The 18,175-nt window shown below is 52.4% G+C and overlaps 1 protein-coding gene across 1 annotated transcript in view; it reads right to left on the bottom strand.

Moving 5' to 3' along the window:
* atrnl1b (attractin-like 1b) overlaps positions 1 to 18,175 on the bottom strand; it is a 114,006-nt gene that overhangs the window by 5,889 nt on the left and 89,942 nt on the right. Inside the window, exon 27 of the mRNA XM_072703792.1 lies at positions 14,489 to 14,596. Coding sequence (XP_072559893.1) covers positions 14,489 to 14,596 — 108 coding nt within the window. The remainder of the gene's footprint in view (positions 1 to 14,488; positions 14,597 to 18,175) is intronic.

Here is an 18,175-nt window from a genome sequence, read left to right on the forward strand (position 1 = left end):
GAAGGAAATACCTGGAAGGAAATATATTGGAAGGAAAGGAGGAAGGAAATATATTGGAAACAGGAAAGGAAACAGATGGAAAACTGGAAAGAAAGACCTGGGAAGCAGGAAAGACATGGGAAAGTGAAGAAAATAAGCTTGCAGACAGAGAAAACATTCATAAAATGGGAAGATAACAAAAAGAAAAGAACCAGAAAAGGAAGGAATATCTCTCTGTTGGAGTCATTATTCACTCCACCAAGCATTTCACTATCCACAAGGAACGAAGTACTTAAAATTAGTAAAACCTGAAGCAGGTTTTGAAAATGACCCTTTACAATGCCTGGTTGAGCCAATGTTTGTATGTCACAAAGTCCACAACAAAACCTTGAGAGGGAAATGTGTGGCACAACTTTCTATCTGCTTATTAAGTCATTGGGTTTTGACATCCTGCAAAATCAGCCAAAGCCCACAAATCATTTGTTCGCTGTTTATAAATTGCTTCTTAAAAGGTTTTCGACAACAGTTTGGAAATCCAAGGGCAACCTGACGTGGGAAGCCGTCCACAAATGGGTGAGAAATTACAGGCTTTCTTCATATGCAGGCAGTATAATCAACCCATGTCAGGTGTGACGAAGCAATCGAAGCATGGAGCCAATCGCATGCACCCCCCCCCCACCCCCCCCCACTGCACGGACATCGCAGTGATCGCCTCACAGTCATTTACTCGCTATGGACCCACATGAAAACGTCCCTCACCATGGCAGACGGTAGCCGGGAGGAGAAGGACAGAGGAGACTGCCAGTCAAGCCATCCTCATGGCATGGAAATGGTCCGTCCCGGCCGGTCCACAGAGCACAGTGGCCCTGGAGGGTCTACAAGTCCGGATCAGCATCTACAGCAGAGGTCGTCCATTGCTCATTTTCCACGGTTCAGAGGACCACACGAGCCAGAGGCGTCGGTGGTGGGCGAAGGCGTTTTGTCAAGGGAGGTGCGAAAGCGTTATCAGGACTGGCGAAAACGCCCCCCGCCGACCCGGTTCGTGGATAGAACCTCGGGAGCCATAAACGCAGCCCGTTACAGAGGCCGACATGCTATTAAAGCCAAAGCTACGTGATGTTTCGAGGGCCAGCTGAAGGCTTCAGAGACACTGGAACATCTCAACCTGTCAGGGCTGCAGACCTTTGGTTCTGCTCCAGGTCCTCCGAGCGTCTGACAGAAACTGAGAAATGCCGTCTGCCCATCAGAGACAGCCCAGGCTGGGAAAGAGGCTTATTAACAAAAACTCAAAATTATACTCACACAAAGTGTAGGCACAGGAGTCGAGACCTCGCCGGCCGTTTTCACAGGAACTAAGGCAAAAGATGGGAAAGAGCAGTTTTGGGGGGGGGGGGGCAATCTTCTGCACACTTTCTGCTTATTAAGTTGTTGGTTTCTGACATGCAGAGGAATCAGTTGAAGCCCAATTGAACAGCCCAGTCCTCAACAGTGCCCTGACACTCCGCTCTCCCCAAATCGCCCTTCAACCTGTCAGCCCTGCCGGCAGGCCAGCAGAGCCTCCCCCCAGCAGCCACCGAGACGATGAGGCTTGGCATCATAACCAGGGATGGGGGCAGGGGGTATTTAGGCAGGAGGGGGCAAGCTGCTGAAAAGCCCTGAGTGGTCTTCCCCGTAAACATGGAGTACCACAAACAGACAGTGAGAAGGTCTCCTCTGGATGAGAGATGAGGCTGGAGATGCCACGGCAGGCGGGGAGCGGTAAACGTCAGCAATCAGGACACGTGACACTTTTAATCAATCAGAGACTGAGCTGCTTGCGGCATCAGCGTAAATTAACCAGCAGCTCGTCTGTTATTAGTTTCTACAGCGTTGACCAGCTAGTCATTCATCAGTAGGTGTTGCAGCCTTAACCTGCTGGTCATCCATCTGTAGGTGTTACAGCCTTAACCTGCTGGTCATCCGTCTGTAGGTGTTACAGCATTAACCTGCTGGTCATCCGTCTGTAGGTGTTACAGCCTTAACCTGCTGGTCATCCGTCTGTAGGTGTTACAGCCTTAACCTGCTGGTCATCCGTCTGTAGGTGTTACAGCCTTAACCTGCTGGTCATCCGTCTGTAGGTGTTACAGCGTTAACCTGCTGGTCATTCGTCTGTAGGTGTTACAGCGTTAACCTGCTGGTCATTCGTCTGTAGGTGTTACAGCCTTAACCTGCTGGTCATCCGTCTGTAGGTGTTACAGCCTTAACCTGCTGGTCATCCGTCTGTAGGTGTTACAGCCTTAACCTGCTGGTCATTCGTCTGTAGGTGTTACAGCGTTAACCTGCTGGTCATCCGTCTGTAGGTGTTACAGCCTTAACCTGCTGGTCATCCGTCTGTAGGTGTTACAGCCTTAACCTGCTGGTCATTCGTCTGTAGGTGTTACAGCATTAACCTGCTGGTCATCCGTCTGTAGGTGTTACAGCCTTAACCTGCTGGTCATCCGTCTGTAGGTGTTACAGCCTTAACCTGCTGGTCATCCGTCTGTAGGTGTTACAGCCTTAACCTGCTGGTCATCCGTCTGTAGGTGTTACAGCGTTAACCTGCTGGTCATTCGTCTGTAGGTGTTACAGCGTTAACCTGCTGGTCATTCGTCTGTAGGTGTTACAGCCTTAACCTGCTGGTCATCCGTCTGTAGGTGTTACAGCCTTAACCTGCTGGTCATCCGTCTGTAGGTGTTACAGCCTTAACCTGCTGGTCATTCGTCTGTAGGTGTTACAGCGTTAACCTGCTGGTCATCCGTCTGTAGGTGTTACAGCCTTAACCTGCTGGTCATCCGTCTGTAGGTGTTACAGCCTTAACCTGCTGGTCATTCGTCTGTAGGTGTTACAGCGTTAACCTGCTGGTCATCCGTCTGTAGGTGTTACAGCGTTAACCTGCTGGTCATTCGTCTGTAGGTGTTACAGCGTTAACCTGCTGGTCATCCGTCTGTAGGTGTTACAGCGTTAACCTGCTGGTCATTCGTCTGTAGGTGTTACAGTGTTAACCTGCTGGTCATTCGTCTGTAGGTGTTACAGCGTTAACCTGCTGGACGGTTTTGGGAAGATGGAGTCAGTGCTGATAATTTCCAACATCGATCACTGTCCACGCACAGCTGCTGCGACATCAAACACATCTGCTACCCTCCGCGAGGACCAGCCTCTGCTTGCCATCACCACCCCAGCCGACAGGAAGTGAAGCCACAGCGAGACACTTGAGTGGTAAATCAGCCACGTACTGACACCCCCTGAGCCAATCTAAGCCTAATGGGGGGGCTTCACAAGAAGAGGGGTGCCAATGATTGATTGGAAGTGGAGGATCAATGATTTTGATTGGCTAGGAGCCTGGGAGGAAATGAGAAACCCCCCCCCCATTCGATAGGGGCCATTTCCTGTGTCAGACTCCCCCGCTACATTAAAGTGGCACGACAGCCGATGGCAGGCAGAGTCCATCAGTCCTCCAGACGAGTATCATCATATCTGCTGCTAACATCACTCCAGCCACAAGTAGATGTGGAACCAGCCAGAGAGCATGAACCCATGACCCCCCCCCTCCAGGACACACCTGATTATGTGTCGCATGCACTAAACACTCGCGGCTTAAATACTCAACAGTGGGAACCACAAAGAAAAATACCACCACACTCCTACGGAGCTTGGGGGGGGGAGCAATTAACTCCCTTGTTCCTCTCATAAATCTGCTCCAACCACAGACAACACATGCAATCAATTTCATTAGGCTGTTTGGCCCGTTCCTCTACCATTAAGCAATTACACAAACGATAAAACACCAGCCTGCTTTTATCAATCACTTCATGGAGATGTGCGAAGTTCACACTTCTGGGGTGGCGAGGAAAGGACGGCCGCCACCTTATCTGACAGGCTGGAGGAGTGGCTCCCATTTGCCCAGCGGCGCCCCTACTCTGCACGCCGGCGGCGCCCCTACGCTGCACCCCGGCGGCGCCCCTACTCTGCACGCCGGCGGCGCCCCTACGCTGCACCCCGGCGGCGCCCCTACTCTGCACGCCGGCGGCGCCCCTACGCTGCACCCCGGCGGCGCCCCTACTCTGCACGCCGGCGGCGCCCCTACTCTGCACGCCGGCGGCGCCCCTACTCTGCACGCCGGCGGCGCCCCTACTCTGCACGCCGGCGGCGCCCCTACTCTGCACGGCGGCGGCGCCCCTACTCTGCACCCCGGCGGCGCCCCTACTCTGCACGCCGGCGGCGCCCCTACTCTGCACGCCGGCGGCGCCCCTACTCTGCACGCCGGCGGCGCCCCTACTCTGCACCCCGGCGGCGCCCCTACTCTGCACCCCGGCGGCGCCCCTACTCTGCACCCCGGCGGCGCCCCTACTCTGCACCCCGGCGGCGCCCCCCCATGGCCTCGCAGGATCCTTCACACCCACTTCAGGTGAATCCAACCGGAGGCTAAAAGCTATGTTTGAGCGCGTCAGTCATTAAGGAGCCAAACAAACGGTGTCTGCTGATTGGCTGCCGCTGGTCCTGCTTACTGCACTCCCCCTACTAGCACGGCTCCTTCTTCCTGCTCGGGGGAGGGGGGGCGACGCTTTCGCTCGCCGTTCCCAGGCAGCTTGCCCGTGGGCGGATTCGCGCGCAACTCCGAAGGCTACAACCGGCCCAATTATTTGTAGAAGTTTGTGTCCACTCCGTTTCACCCCGGCCGGCAGACCGTCCCTCCCCCACACAGGCATGAACCCCCCCCGTTAAGCTCTCTGACAAATTTTTTCAGTTTCCATTTTTTTCCATGATGCCCGGAAGCACAGAACGACAAGTGCCGCCTCACTCTGAAATGGCAGGTATGGGGGGGGGGGGGGGAGGGAGTGGACAGACCGCAGTGCAGGGGGAGGGGCCAGGCACCTAACGGTCCTGGGGGGCAGGTACTCACTTTGTGGTTTCCCAGAAAACCGCGTTCTGTGTGCGAGGCGACATCTTCTCGGGCAACAGAGAGCACTGCAGGTGCAGCGGGGCGACGTGCGAAAGCCCAGCATTTTGGTGAGCTCCGGCTAAGCGGCAGAGCCACGATAAGGAGCACGGCAGCCCCCTAATGTGTGGAATCAGCGTGTAATAGAGAGGGACAAGAATAATATCAATCAATCCAATTTCAACTAACGCAGCACATTTTTCTACAAGCAGGTTGCTGCCAGGATCCTGAAGGCTGATTTCCCCAGAGGGGATCGAAGCGTGCAGAAGCAGGATGACGGCGAGAGTGCCACACCACACCTTCACAGAAAGCGGCCAGACAATGCAACATTATCCAAGGATAATCGTGCAAATGCACAAATCACAGTCGCAACTGTGCAGAACTCAAGGCTCTTTGTCACAGCTGACAGAGACTGGTGATTACAATCACGCCATTCAGCTGCGGCGAGTGAGGCACACAGATGCCAGGGAGAGACGTGTCCAGGCCACCAAGTGGATCCATGAAGAAGAGGCCCGGCTCTACTGGAAACCAGCAAGGAAAGCGGAATTCATCGGACTGGATTTCACCTTACTGGGTCTCACTGGAACCCACTGGGATTGAAAACTCAAGATGATCCATTGGCCATGCACAACAAGTGTAATGGGACACTGACTTGTCAGCCGCAACCAGCAGAAAGAGCAGCAGACAGTAAGAAATAAATAACAAAAGATGAACAATAAACAGGCAACAATGCAGAGGATACAACTAATTCATCATGCCGGGCTCTGGGTGTCCTGGGACCCTAACGCCCCCCACCCAGCGCTCCGGCATTCCCGAGTCCCAGAGCTCAGCCTGTCGGCGAGGGAGGCCGAGTACCTTGCTGGGCCGTGTGTCCTGCTGAGAGGACGGGCCAGGATCTGTGGGGGCCATTTGCACATTTAATGACGTGGCAGAGCCCCCCGACACCCGAACAGCCCACAACATGATAGACCTCTTGTGCTGTTCATCACCATTCTCCCGTTTTCTTATCGTCAGTCTGCTGTAGAGCCTTTTATATTCAGGTCCAGGGTGAGCAATACCTAGAGCAGAGTGGCGTGGCCAAGTAACACATACACACTCAAATTAGCGAGATGCTAACACGCACATGGCACAACATGCAGAATGCTAAAAATGCAGCCAGTCCAATATGCAAGATGCTACAAAAGCACCTAGTCCAATATGCAGGATGCTACAAAAGCACCCAGCTCAATTAGCAAGATGCTAAAATGCACCCAGCTCAATTAGCAAGATGCTAAAATGCACCCAGCAACAAAGATGCTAAAATACTACTGGTCCAGATATTAAAATGCATCTCATCCAATACCAGAGATGCTAAAATGCACCCAGTCCAATTAGAGGCAAATTGTCTCAGGAATAAGGCTGTAGAGGAAATGGATTATCAGCTTAGTGGCGCTTTTGTATCAGGCTTGCGGTGCCGCGGAGATCTCTGTCGAGTTATAAAGAGAGGCTGGCCACAAATGCGCCTCCAAACCGCCCGCGGAGAAGAAGCAGCAGCCCAGCGCTGGAGCTCAGGGCTCGAAGACAGCAAAGCAAGAGAGACAAAGCAGAGATTTTATTGGCCAATGGGAGAAATGGTCCAAAATAATGTTCTAGCAGAACATAAAAATCCCCGACACCTGCTGGAGGTCTGCTTCCCTCGCCTCTCAGCTGGTCTTTTTTCAGGTCGTCAATCCCCCGCACAGGGCTAGCCATGGCTGCTCACACAGCTCCTGGAGAAGGTGCTTGCCAGCAGGGGGCGACCCTGAGGCCAGGTCATGGCAAAGATGGAACATGAGGAAGTGCTCATCATATGAAATGGTGCCAATATTTGGCCTTGGTTATGCAGGACTGGGGGTTGCAGAGGGGCTCTGCTAATTAGTAATTAGAGCTGAGGAGACCAACGGACCCAGAGCCGTGGATAGTGTCTGCCAGCTGCTACTCCATACCCCCCAGGAGAAGGGACAGTACCAGACAGATGGGGGGGGGGGGGTCAAATCCTAATAGGGCCCTCATCACTGTCCAACTGCTGACATGCTCTTGTGGGAACCTGCGTCCACACAAACCTCCAGCGCCACCTGTAAGCTGGTCAGACGCTCCACAACTGACTCTGATGTCCAATCAGATGGCAGGACACAGCTACTCTGAGCTGCAGCCAATCAGACAGAGGACAGAGCTACTCTCAGCTATGTCCAATCAGATAGAGGACACAGTCACACTCAGCTATGTCCAATCAGATGAAGGACAGTCACACTCAGCTATATCCAATCAGATGGGGGAAACAGTCACAGTCAGCTACGTCAAATCACATGGAGGGCACTGCTACATCCAGCCAATCAGATGGACGACATAGCTACATTCAGATCACTCCTATATCATGACCCAAAGGGGCAGGATATACTGAGGAAGCCAAAAACACCCACTAACAAAGACAACCACCAATCGGAATGCAAGAGCTGGTCTGAACCCAACAGCACCCCCCCCCCACCACCCCACCATGCCCCAAGCAACAAACAGAGGGATCCGCCCATTGGTCACGCCTCTCACCTGTGACAAATCCGAACCACAAATGCACCCAAGGCTGGACACCGATAAGAGATGACAAGCTATAGATATCGCAGGAATCAGTCCCCTTGAAGGCAAATGGAAACGCTGCTATGTACTTCAAAGTAAGTCGAGAGATATGAATAAATAAATAACAACGTGAGCGCATGCTTGTAAACGGGGCTGTAACTAATGATTTGTGACTGAAGAGGGAATATTCCATCTCTTGCCGCGTGTTTTATTGCCGCCTGTCGTAATCACACTCATTAAAAACCTCCTTTTGTTGGCCCCATAATTTCTCCTGTTTTTTGGGAGTGACATATAAATTAACTTCGGCACGCGTCATTTGCCGCGCCCGCTCCTCTCTGGCAGGCGGATGCGGGCCCATCCACATGCCGCTACACCAGGCCCTGGGCTGAGACCTGCTGACAGGGCCTCGCCTACCCATAATGCACCTGGGTATTCCGAGCCATCAAGCAAAGCACAAATTTGGGGCAGTTGCCGACATTAGGGACAACCGTGCATAATGACATGAAAGCAAACAGCCTGCCATTCTTAGTCCGGTGACACGGAAGTCACAAGCCTACTGAACAGAAACCCTATCCACTTTCATGGCATTAAAAAGATCACGTACAATATATCAGTTAACATATCAATATTGGCCAATGTTCCTTAAAAATCAATATATCGGTCTGATGTGCCAATCCTGGTCGATGTCCGGCTGATACTTAGACTTTATCAATATTCAACATTATCAGCACCAGCTGTAAGGACACAACTACTGAAATAATGAAGATGGCTGCACTGCACCATCAGCCACTTCGCGTCATGGAGGACGAAGGGTTTCATCAGCTCATTTGAACCTCACACTACAGTCTCCTAAGTCGGTGTCTCACTGCCGGCATTAAATGATCTGGTTGATACACACATTCAAGGGATTTTGGGATGACACCAACATCCAGATCAGCTGTGGAGCTCAGAGGTCAGCCGATTATGTGTATCATTTGTCGGCATTGATAAAATTTGAGAAAATTATATTGTTTTCAGTATCAGCCAAAATTTGCACATGGCTACACCACTAACTGTACCTGCTGTACAGCTGAGAGGCTGGCATTCTGCAAAACAAGCCTTAGTGAAGAGAAACAGGAATCCTCACGCTGGCACTGAATATCCGGCTGTTTACACGGATTCCACATCACCGGTGTGCGGCCTACTCCGTAAGCACCTGAAACTCAAGCCCAGCAGAGCAGTTCTGAGGCGGCGCAGCGCTGCCGTCACACTCCAAGCGGAACGCGGCGAACGGCTTCAGACGCCTCGCCAGAGAACCCGAGCGCGGCCAAGCGTGGTGGTGAGAATCCGACACCTGAGCGAGTTACTGCGCCGGGACGGGTGAGAAACGCTAAAGCGCTTTACTCTGGAGAAAAGCAGACCGGGGGGATGTTTTAATTAGAGCGTTTTTGTTTGTTATCCTCTATGAGACGAGCCCCTTAGACTGGCAGCCAGCGGGACCATCTCCCCGAACGCTGCTCCCACTGCCCGCTTGACACTAATGAGCTCAGACTCTCCCTGGCAATTAGACGTCCCGGCATACGTGAGATCGTAACGAGGGCCAGAGTACGAAGCACTTAGTGGAGATCTGCGCCGGGTCCCCCAGCAGCACCACGCAGCAGCGCTGCCATTTCATTAGAGGCATAACATGCGAGTCTGCAGCTTTATTTCTCCTCACAAAGACACTTTGATCCGCAGACAGGCTAAATGCCACAATTATACATTATCACAAACTTCTGGAAGGGCCATATTCATCAGAAACCCATTGATGAAAGAGCCTTTGTGTCGTGGGCCGGGAGAGACCCCAGCATGGCTCGCTGAGCTACCGGAACGAGCAGCCGCTATAATTCACACCAAAAAAGCAGCAGCATGCAGCGGGACGCAGCATTCGGATGTGAAATCCCATTCAGGGAGTATCGCCCAGATCAGACCAACTCAGTGCGAACAGGAGGGGGAAGAAAAAAAAAAGTAATTTTTGCACCGGCGCATATAATTAGCGGTTAAAAACGGGATAGCTAAATGTCGCGGCTTTTCCGCTGATGAGGTCACTGGAAAGGCCTTGGCCGTCCTTTCATTTGCATCGTCAGAGCTCCAGACAGATTAAATTTAATTTAATTCCGGCAAATTCGGGGAACATTCAAACGGCGCAGCAAATGAAAACTGCATTGGGCTGACAGAAACGAGCCAGACAGCCTCCCTCTTTACACAATTTAACAGCAGAACATTCATCAACACTTTATAGATGATAAAAACAAATATTCTGAAAAACAACACAAAGAACGTGTTCTTGGTGTTGCCAAAATGTACCAAGCAGGATACTGTCCGGTATGGGGAGGTGAGCCAGAAGCCTGCCATCACTACGGTGTCATCAGGATGCAGAGAGGAGCAGGCAAGGAACTGCAGGAGCTGCAGAAGCTGCATAAGCCACAGGAGTTGCATAAGCCGCAGGAGCTGCATAAGCCGCAGGAGCTGCATAAACTAGAGGAGCTACAGGAGCTGCATAAGCCGCAGGAGCTGCATAAACCAGAGGAGCTACAGGAGCTGCATAAACCAGAGGAGCTACAGGAGCTGCATAAGCCGCAGGAGCTGCATAAACCAGAGGAGCTACAGGAGCTGCATAAGCCACAGGAGCTGCATAAACCAGAGGAGCTACAGGAGCTGCATAAGCCACAGGAGCTGCATAAGCCGCAGGAGCTGCATAAGCCGCAGGAGCTGCATAAGCCACAGGAGCTGCATAAGCCACAGGAGCTGCAGGAGCTGCATAAGCCACAGGAGCTGCAGGAGCTGCATAAGCCACAGGAGCTGCATAAACCAGAGGAGCTACAGGAGCTGCATAAACTAGAGGAGCTACAGGAGCTGCATAAGCCACAGGAGCTGCATAAGCCGCAGGAGCTGCATAAACCAGAGGAGCTACAGGAGCTGCATAAGCCACAGGAGCTGCATAAGCCGCAGGAGCTGCATAAACTAGAGGAGCTACAGGAGCTGCATAAGCCACAGGAGCTGCATAAGCCGCAGGAGCTGCAGTTGCTAAGCGCGGTTTGCCTGAACGAGGAGACCTCCGGTGTCACCACATCCCGGAGATTTACTGCAAATAGAAAGCTGATCTATTCTCTCTTGATACATGTATTAAAGCAATGAATATAATGGAATGTGTATGTGGTCAGGGCTATAATTAGAGCATAAGAGAGGCAGGAGGCGATGGCTGGTTTATGGAGCATATCCTGTGCGTTCTCTTCACCATTAGGAGCAGATTAAACAGGATATCATCTCATAGATTACAGCGGAGAAGGGGAGTGAAACCAGGCTCACGTTCATCTCCCAGCGCCGCTCTCCTCCATTTCAGACGCCTTTCCTTTCAGGAATGTTTGGATTTGCTTGACACACATGAAAGCTAAAGACGGAGGGAAACCGGAAAGCAGCGATATCGATCGATTGGGATGGAGGGAGGGAGAATCTCCGAATGGGCGGGTCACCCTCAGTCTGTCCTCGCATGCCACATCATCAATCACATGATGGCTTTGCTCCCCAAAAACCAGCTCCCTGGGGATGGAGACGGCAGGGGAGACCGACCTCAAAAGCGGGAGCTGATGCGAGACTTGCGGGTGACTGCAGTGCCCGCCCCCTTTTACGTCATTTTTTTATTCCGCGAAGGACATTTTTAAAAAGATGAAAGCCACACGCAGGGCTCACGACGAGGGACCCCGACTGCGACCGTTTGCAGCGCTTCATCACGAGCGGCGGCAGCAGAGCTGAATGACAGCGAGAGACCAAGGCGCTTAGCGATTGCGGCGGCTAATCTCAAAGGCAAACGCTCAGGCATACATTGCCTCTTACCTAAAGGACTTACAGGTAAAGCCCATCCGAGCAAATCCCTCAAAGGGACCGTGTGCTCACACATACGCATGCACACACACACACGCACACGCACATCCGCGGACACACACGTGCACACACATGCACTAATGCACATGCGCGCACACACACACGCACATACACATGCATACACACACGTGCACGCACACACACACAAACACACACGCAGCGTTCTCAGGAAAAATTGTGGGAATTTACATCTTGCAAAGGAAACCCGACACACACAATTACTTAAGAACGCCACTGTGGTGGTATTAGAATGAGACGGAAAGGGAGGGCTGATCAGCTCCAAGTGCTGGATACAGGAATCATGATGCACAGGGAGGGCTGATCAGCTCCAAGTGCTGGATACAGGAATCATGATGCACAGGGAGGGCTGATCATGCACCGCAGTTAATGTACTTAAGGACATTCTGCGTTTTCACCTGCTCTCAGGTATGAGCCCGTGTCTTTAAAATGGTGACAAGGCTGGGGGTTCGTATCATGACTGCCCCTGGTGGCCGGAGGACACAAATCCATCTTGCATGGCTCCTCCTCTCTGCCCGGGAGCTGATCTCATTTTGCGCTGGTACGTTAGTGACTGCTGACGGAGCCCTACTGACCATGAGCCCAAGGCTCACAGCATGGACGGACCAGGGCCCTTCATCTTCCCGCCACTGAGCTGAGACCCTTAAATCACACCAGCTGCAGAGTAAATACATGGAATTAAAGCAGCAGATATGAAACTGATTCATGACTCGCCATTTACAGAACTGCGGACCCATCTCTCGCCTGCCTCTCCCGCGTAGAAACCCATCACCACAGCAGCTAGCAGCCTGTTGTAATGCTGATGGGGGTCCCTCTTTATGGGGTAGCAGTGACCCCAGGCCTGAGACACTGAGCTGAGAGGGGGGCACTGTCCTCCACCCTCCCGGACCTACAGAGCACAGGTCTTCAAACAACACCTGAGCATCCTATCTGAAGATAAGTCTCCATTCAGCACTGCTGACACAAAATGCTTGCTACGTGGCTTCCAGGAATCAAACAGCTGTCTGACCCTAAAGCTGGACAGGCAGGGAGCACTCAGAGGCAGCCTCTATGGTGGGCACACCTGCATATGGAAGACTCACTTCACAAAAGATGCATATGTGGTATTTTACCACAACAAGAATTATTTGGCAACTAATTTCAATTATTACTGATCTAATCTAAGAAAATGATCAGCACATGGTTGTAATGAGGTGTAATTAGTAGTGAAGCAAGTAGAATAAAGAGCTAAGAGGAGCAGAAGGAGAGCATGAGGAGAGAGGGAGAAGAGCTAAGGGGGGCATGAGGAGAGAGGGAGGAGAGCTAAGGGGGGCATGAGGAGAGAGGGAGGAGAGCTAAGGGGGGCATGAGGAGAGAGGGAGGAGAGCTAAGGGGGACATGAGGAGAGAGGGAGGAGAGCTAAGGGGGGCATGAGGAGAGAGGGAGGAGAGCTAAGGGGGGCATGAGGAGAGAGGGAGGAGAGCTAAGGGGGGCATGAGGAGAGAGGGAGGAGAGCTAAGAGGGACATGAGGAGAGAGGGAGGAGAGCTAAGGGGGGCATGAGGAGAGAGGGAGGAGAGCTAAGGGGGGCATGAGGAGAGAGGGAGGAGAGCTAAGGGGGGCATGAGGAGAGAGGGAGGAGAGCTAAGAGGGACATGAGGAGAGAGGGAGGAGAGCTAAGGGGGGCATGGAGAGAGAGGGAGGAGAGCTAAGAGGGACATGAGGAGAGAGGGAGGAGAGCAGGGGCCACAGCAACACAAAGGCACCAAGCAGAGCTGGAAGCTGCAGTTCACATCCGAGGGCCTTGGCACAAGTCTGAAGAGGCAGCACACATTCCCAGGAGCCTCTTGGGCACTCCATAGCCAATGGCGTTCACCGGTGTCTCTGGAGACGGCGTCCCTGAACACAGGCTGTTGACTAAAAGGTCAAGCATAATTACAGAGTTGTGAACTGCAGCTAAGTGGATACAGCCATTAAGAGCTGGACACTGGTGGCACCCAGAAGAAGCTTTAGGGGGAGAATGTGACATTTGTTAATCCGTATAACCTGAGCTGGAGTGATGCACACAGGCAAAAACCCTTATGGGGCTTAGAGACACAGGACTTCAGCAAATTGGGCATTAAACAGACTGTAAGAGAGGAGAAATGACAGAGCTGCAGACGTAGTCACTAAACACAGACCAGCTCCTGTTTGCTGACCTCCAAGCTGGATGCGGTGACCTCCATTTCGGGCGCAGTGACCTCCATTTCAGGCGCGGTGACCTCCAGACTAAAACTGAACCCGTCTAAAGACCCTGGCAGCTATTGCTGTTTCGAGGACACAATGAAGCCAGGAGGTAAAAGCCGCTGACGACGACAGATCATGGAATGGCAGAGGAGAGACGGAAAACCCCGGCACCAGACCCAAACGCCTGCTTATGACCTGCATCACGCGCACTGGAACCACTGCGCATTAAATGCTGTCCTTTATGATGCAGTTACGGGAGACAGACCACATTAAATACAGACAGATGCTGCTAAATTAACCCCCAGAAAAAAATAATACATCACACTATTTTCTATCCTACTGCTTCTGGAGAAACATCCAGCAAGGGGGCATGAGGGGCGGAGAGGGAGGGGATCTCCTTAGTTAAGATGCAGAAGGGTGGGGTGGAGAAGCCCGGACAGGAAGATGACATCAGGATGCAGTGGCAAGATCTCAGGTCACACTGATGCCAAATGGCGTAAAAATGACATAAAAATTCCTCAGTTTGGAAAGCAAGCAAGTCTGCTTAGGGGAGGATCACCAAGAATACCTGCTGAAACAGGGCCACTAATGGTCCCTCTGCAAAGAAAGAAGGTCTGAGAATGAGATGAAAGGCCTGGCAAGCTAGGCCACAGTCGCAGAGTAGGCCGCCTCACGCAGGCCTTGCTAAGTCCAGGTAGAAAGCGCATTATGGACAGTTCCAGGAGCAATCAACATGCCGTGCTCCAAGGGGGTCTGCTAAAGTCGTTATCCATCGGAGCAGAGGTGATGCCCGCGTAACAACCCCCCCCTACCCCACCACCACGCCGCGAACGCCAACACCCACCTCAGCTGAGCCGTGCAGCAGCTCCATCTGCGCACCTCCCACCTCCAGAGCCACGTCCACGGAGGAGAAAGGCCGGCTGGCCATCTGCTGACGTTCCCTCATGAGTTGCTGTAGGGGGAGAAAGAATCTCACAGTCAGACAGAAGAGAAGCGGAACAGGCAGCACACGGTGACAGCAAATTCAGAAGGTCCCGGAACAGCACCGGGAGAAGGCCGACCCACAGATTCGCTCATTTACCACCTGGACACAGTTAGCAGAGCCCTGGCCAAGGTCACATGGCAACCCCCCCGCATGATGGGGGTGGGGGGGGGGGGTTCTGTGCCAGCACCATATTTGTTTTGATAAAATGATGATTGGGAGTCTCTCCAAGCCCCCAGGAGAATCATTGTTGTTCCTCTTGCCCAGGGTCACCATCTGCTCGGTGGTGGTGTGCGATGTTCTCTATGCCATAGAGCTAACATCCCCCGTGCAGCAGCCCCACACCTGCGGCTCCGGCCAGGCGGAAGGGGGGGAGAGCATGCGGTCAGCGCGGTCACACAGGACCGGCCCGACACTGACCGAAGCGACGGCGGTGCTGAGCTCTTACCGAGGAGCGTTTCAGCCGACTGACGGTTTATTGCCCGCGGTCGTGTTTAGCATGTGCTTTATGGTGCCATGCCAGCTCGGTCTAAATGAGACCTTCAGAATGACAGGAGGACAAGGTGATATAGATCCACAGCCTGTAATCGAATCATAAAACGCTTAATTAATTTCTAAGTGCTGTAAACAACGTTGGGATGGTGGAGCAGTTTGTCTGGGGAGAAGGAGATTCTCGTCTGGTCACACCCCCTCCCCCGGGGGCTGGGGGCAGCTACGTGGTCACGGTCAGATCTGTAAGGCCCTCAGAGGTTACATCAGGTGCTCAGACATAAATCCATGGTCACAAAGCTCAACCAAAGGCATGCAATGCACTCTACCACGCTATTGGTCAAAATCCAGAGAGTTCACTAGGCCAGAAGGTCATGGGTTCGGACCCAGGGACAACAAGACAATGAAAATGAACAAAGATCTACACAGAAATCCATATTCATAATAAACTTAGAATCCCCAATTGGTTACCCACAGGAGGAGCTTGAAATAAAAGAACAGCACACGTGCGAGAGGGCTTCCACTCCGAGCAGACTGTTCCCCCCGTGTCCTCGCTGTCCCCGTAACAAGCTCAGGAGGAGACGAAGCCTGTAAATGATTGAATTTGGCGAAGGACAAGCCGCGCATGGCGCAGAAACAGGGGTCTAGAGCCGTCAATCACGGCGAGCCGTCGCCCCGCAAGGTCAGGGAGCTGCCGGCAACAGGAGAAACAGAATATGACAACAGCCGAGACATCACTGGAGCCACTGGCTGCCAAGCGTCAGGGGGAAGGAGAGCAGCTTCATACTCCATTTGTTCCAGAAAAAATGGTCTAATTATTACCTGCAAGATGACTCATTTCCTAGCCTGTCTGTGCCGATAATCACCCAGGGAGCAGACACTGCTGCGGCTGCATCACTGGGGCTCTGGAGCTCTGCACCCTCCACCCAGGACCTCTACTTGGGACCTCTGGCTCTGGGGATGTATCTTTGCCATGAACCTGTACTTTTGGAGCTGTACCTAGAACTTCCATCGTGGACCTGTAACACTACTTTGGACCTGCGCTCTACCAGTGCTTAGCAAGAATCTCTCGTTTTAACTGAAGGGTTCACACCATAGAACTATGTTGTCAGTTACACAGGCATGTAAGCAAGGTTACGTGAATATCTGCTCACACACAAATGAACATGAAAGTACCACTTGTGTGTGTGTGTGTGTGTCTGTGGGTGCGTGCACGTGTGCGTACGTGTGTGTGTGCGCACATGTGTGTGAGCGTGTATGTGTGCACGTGTATGTGTGCGTGCATGTGCGTGTGCGCGTATGTGTATGTGTGTGCGTATTTCTGTGAGCACGTTTGTGCATGTATGTGTGCGCTTGTGTGTGTGTGTGCACGTGTATGTGTGCATGCATGTGCGTGTGCGCGTATGTGTGTGTGTGCGTGTGTGTACGCGTATGTCTGTGAGCGCGTTTGTGCATGTATGTGTGCGCGTGTATGTGTGCATATGTGTGTGTGTGTGTGTGTGTGTGTGTGTGTGCGTCACATCGATCTGCACTCTTGACTAGCATCTCTGGGTGAGAGGCCATCCCATCAGTAAGATGTGATTATATAAGATAGCCACATCGCCCCCTTGCTGTAAAGCAGGCTGACCAGTTAACTCTGCTGGATCGATACGGAGATGAATGCCTCGCCCTCCTGTTAGCACCATGCCGAGCCCCATGGCTCCGGCTACCTCTCTTTCTTTTTATCACATGCTATAGCTCCTGACCAAGCATAGTCGCCCATACTGTTGCTGCCCGAATCTGGACCATGTGGAGATTTTGGTCTTAGACCTTCACAGAGGCACACCAGTCACAGAGAACTTTCCGTTTAAGCTCAGGTCACCCAATGTCTCTGCATTCCACGACGAGAACCGCAAACTTTGAAACACACACGGGGTTCCCAGCAGTCCGTGACCATGAGAGATTAATCATCCGACGTCATCTCATTGACGTCTGGAGGTCGTAGCTGGCAGCGGGCTGGGGGGAGGCATGGAGGTTCCAAAAGGAAGAACGGCCGGCTGTGTTGGGTGTTAAGATGATAAACTCTGCATTGCAGGAGTTGGCACTGTCCAGCGCCCAACCCCAACGCTTTTATTTTATTTTTACAGAGTCTAATACAGGCATAGGTCATGTGACCAGCTAGGTGTAACTGACTAATTGCATAACACTGTATAACACCATATCTGCTAAAAATCAGGAGTGACACACGTGGAGTAATGCTGGATCAGCACCACGCCCCCAGGCGGCACGGTGACTCAGTCCTCATGGCTCCGATTGCGAGTCCATACCTGCAGAAGGTCAGGCGGTCACTCCTCATGCCCAGAAACCACAAAGATCTGGTCCAAGGTGAGATGTTGTGACCATCTGGAGCAGCAGCACACTATCACTGCAAGAAGTTGACCAAATAACCAATCGGCTTGGCGGCATGCGGCTCACTGAGTTACACTGTGTTTCTGAAACTGGAAGGTTGACGGTTCAAAACCCAGGGTCAGCAGAGTGATGTCACCATTGGGTCCCTGAGCAAGGCCCTTAATGGAAATTGCTCCTAGGATTGTCTGACCCTGCAATCTGAAAATACATGTCGCTTTGGATAAGAGCGGCTGCTAGATAAGTAAGTAAATCTGCTGGTGACACGTCAGGGAAAAGGCCCCATCAGTGGGATGGTGCTGGGTGGCATCGGGCCACCAGCCTCGGCCTCTCAGAAGCCGTGCCGGCATGAGGGGGAAGTCAGTCTTCTGAGGCTCGCTTCTTTTTTCCATTCCAGCCTCCTCTTCTCGTCTTATTGGCCCAAATAGCAGTTAATTGTCCTCGCTTCTCGTATCAGTGTGAGAATGAAAGATGTACTGCCCGAATAAACAGGAAAATAGAAGTCATCTTCCAATTTCCTTTATACTTAAAAAATTTATACCGAGATGACATTTTTATTACGCTGTAAATGGATGTAAACGGCAGCATGCGCGGGAGAGTTAGCGCGCGGCCCTCGTCCCGAGGGAAGGACTGCGTTATAGCCGACACGGCGTGTAGATGCACTGCCTGGCCAGC

This window comes from Paramormyrops kingsleyae, chromosome 20, assembly GCF_048594095.1.
Source record: "Paramormyrops kingsleyae isolate MSU_618 chromosome 20, PKINGS_0.4, whole genome shotgun sequence".
In the NCBI taxonomy this organism is placed as follows: Eukaryota; Metazoa; Chordata; class Actinopteri; order Osteoglossiformes; family Mormyridae; genus Paramormyrops; species Paramormyrops kingsleyae.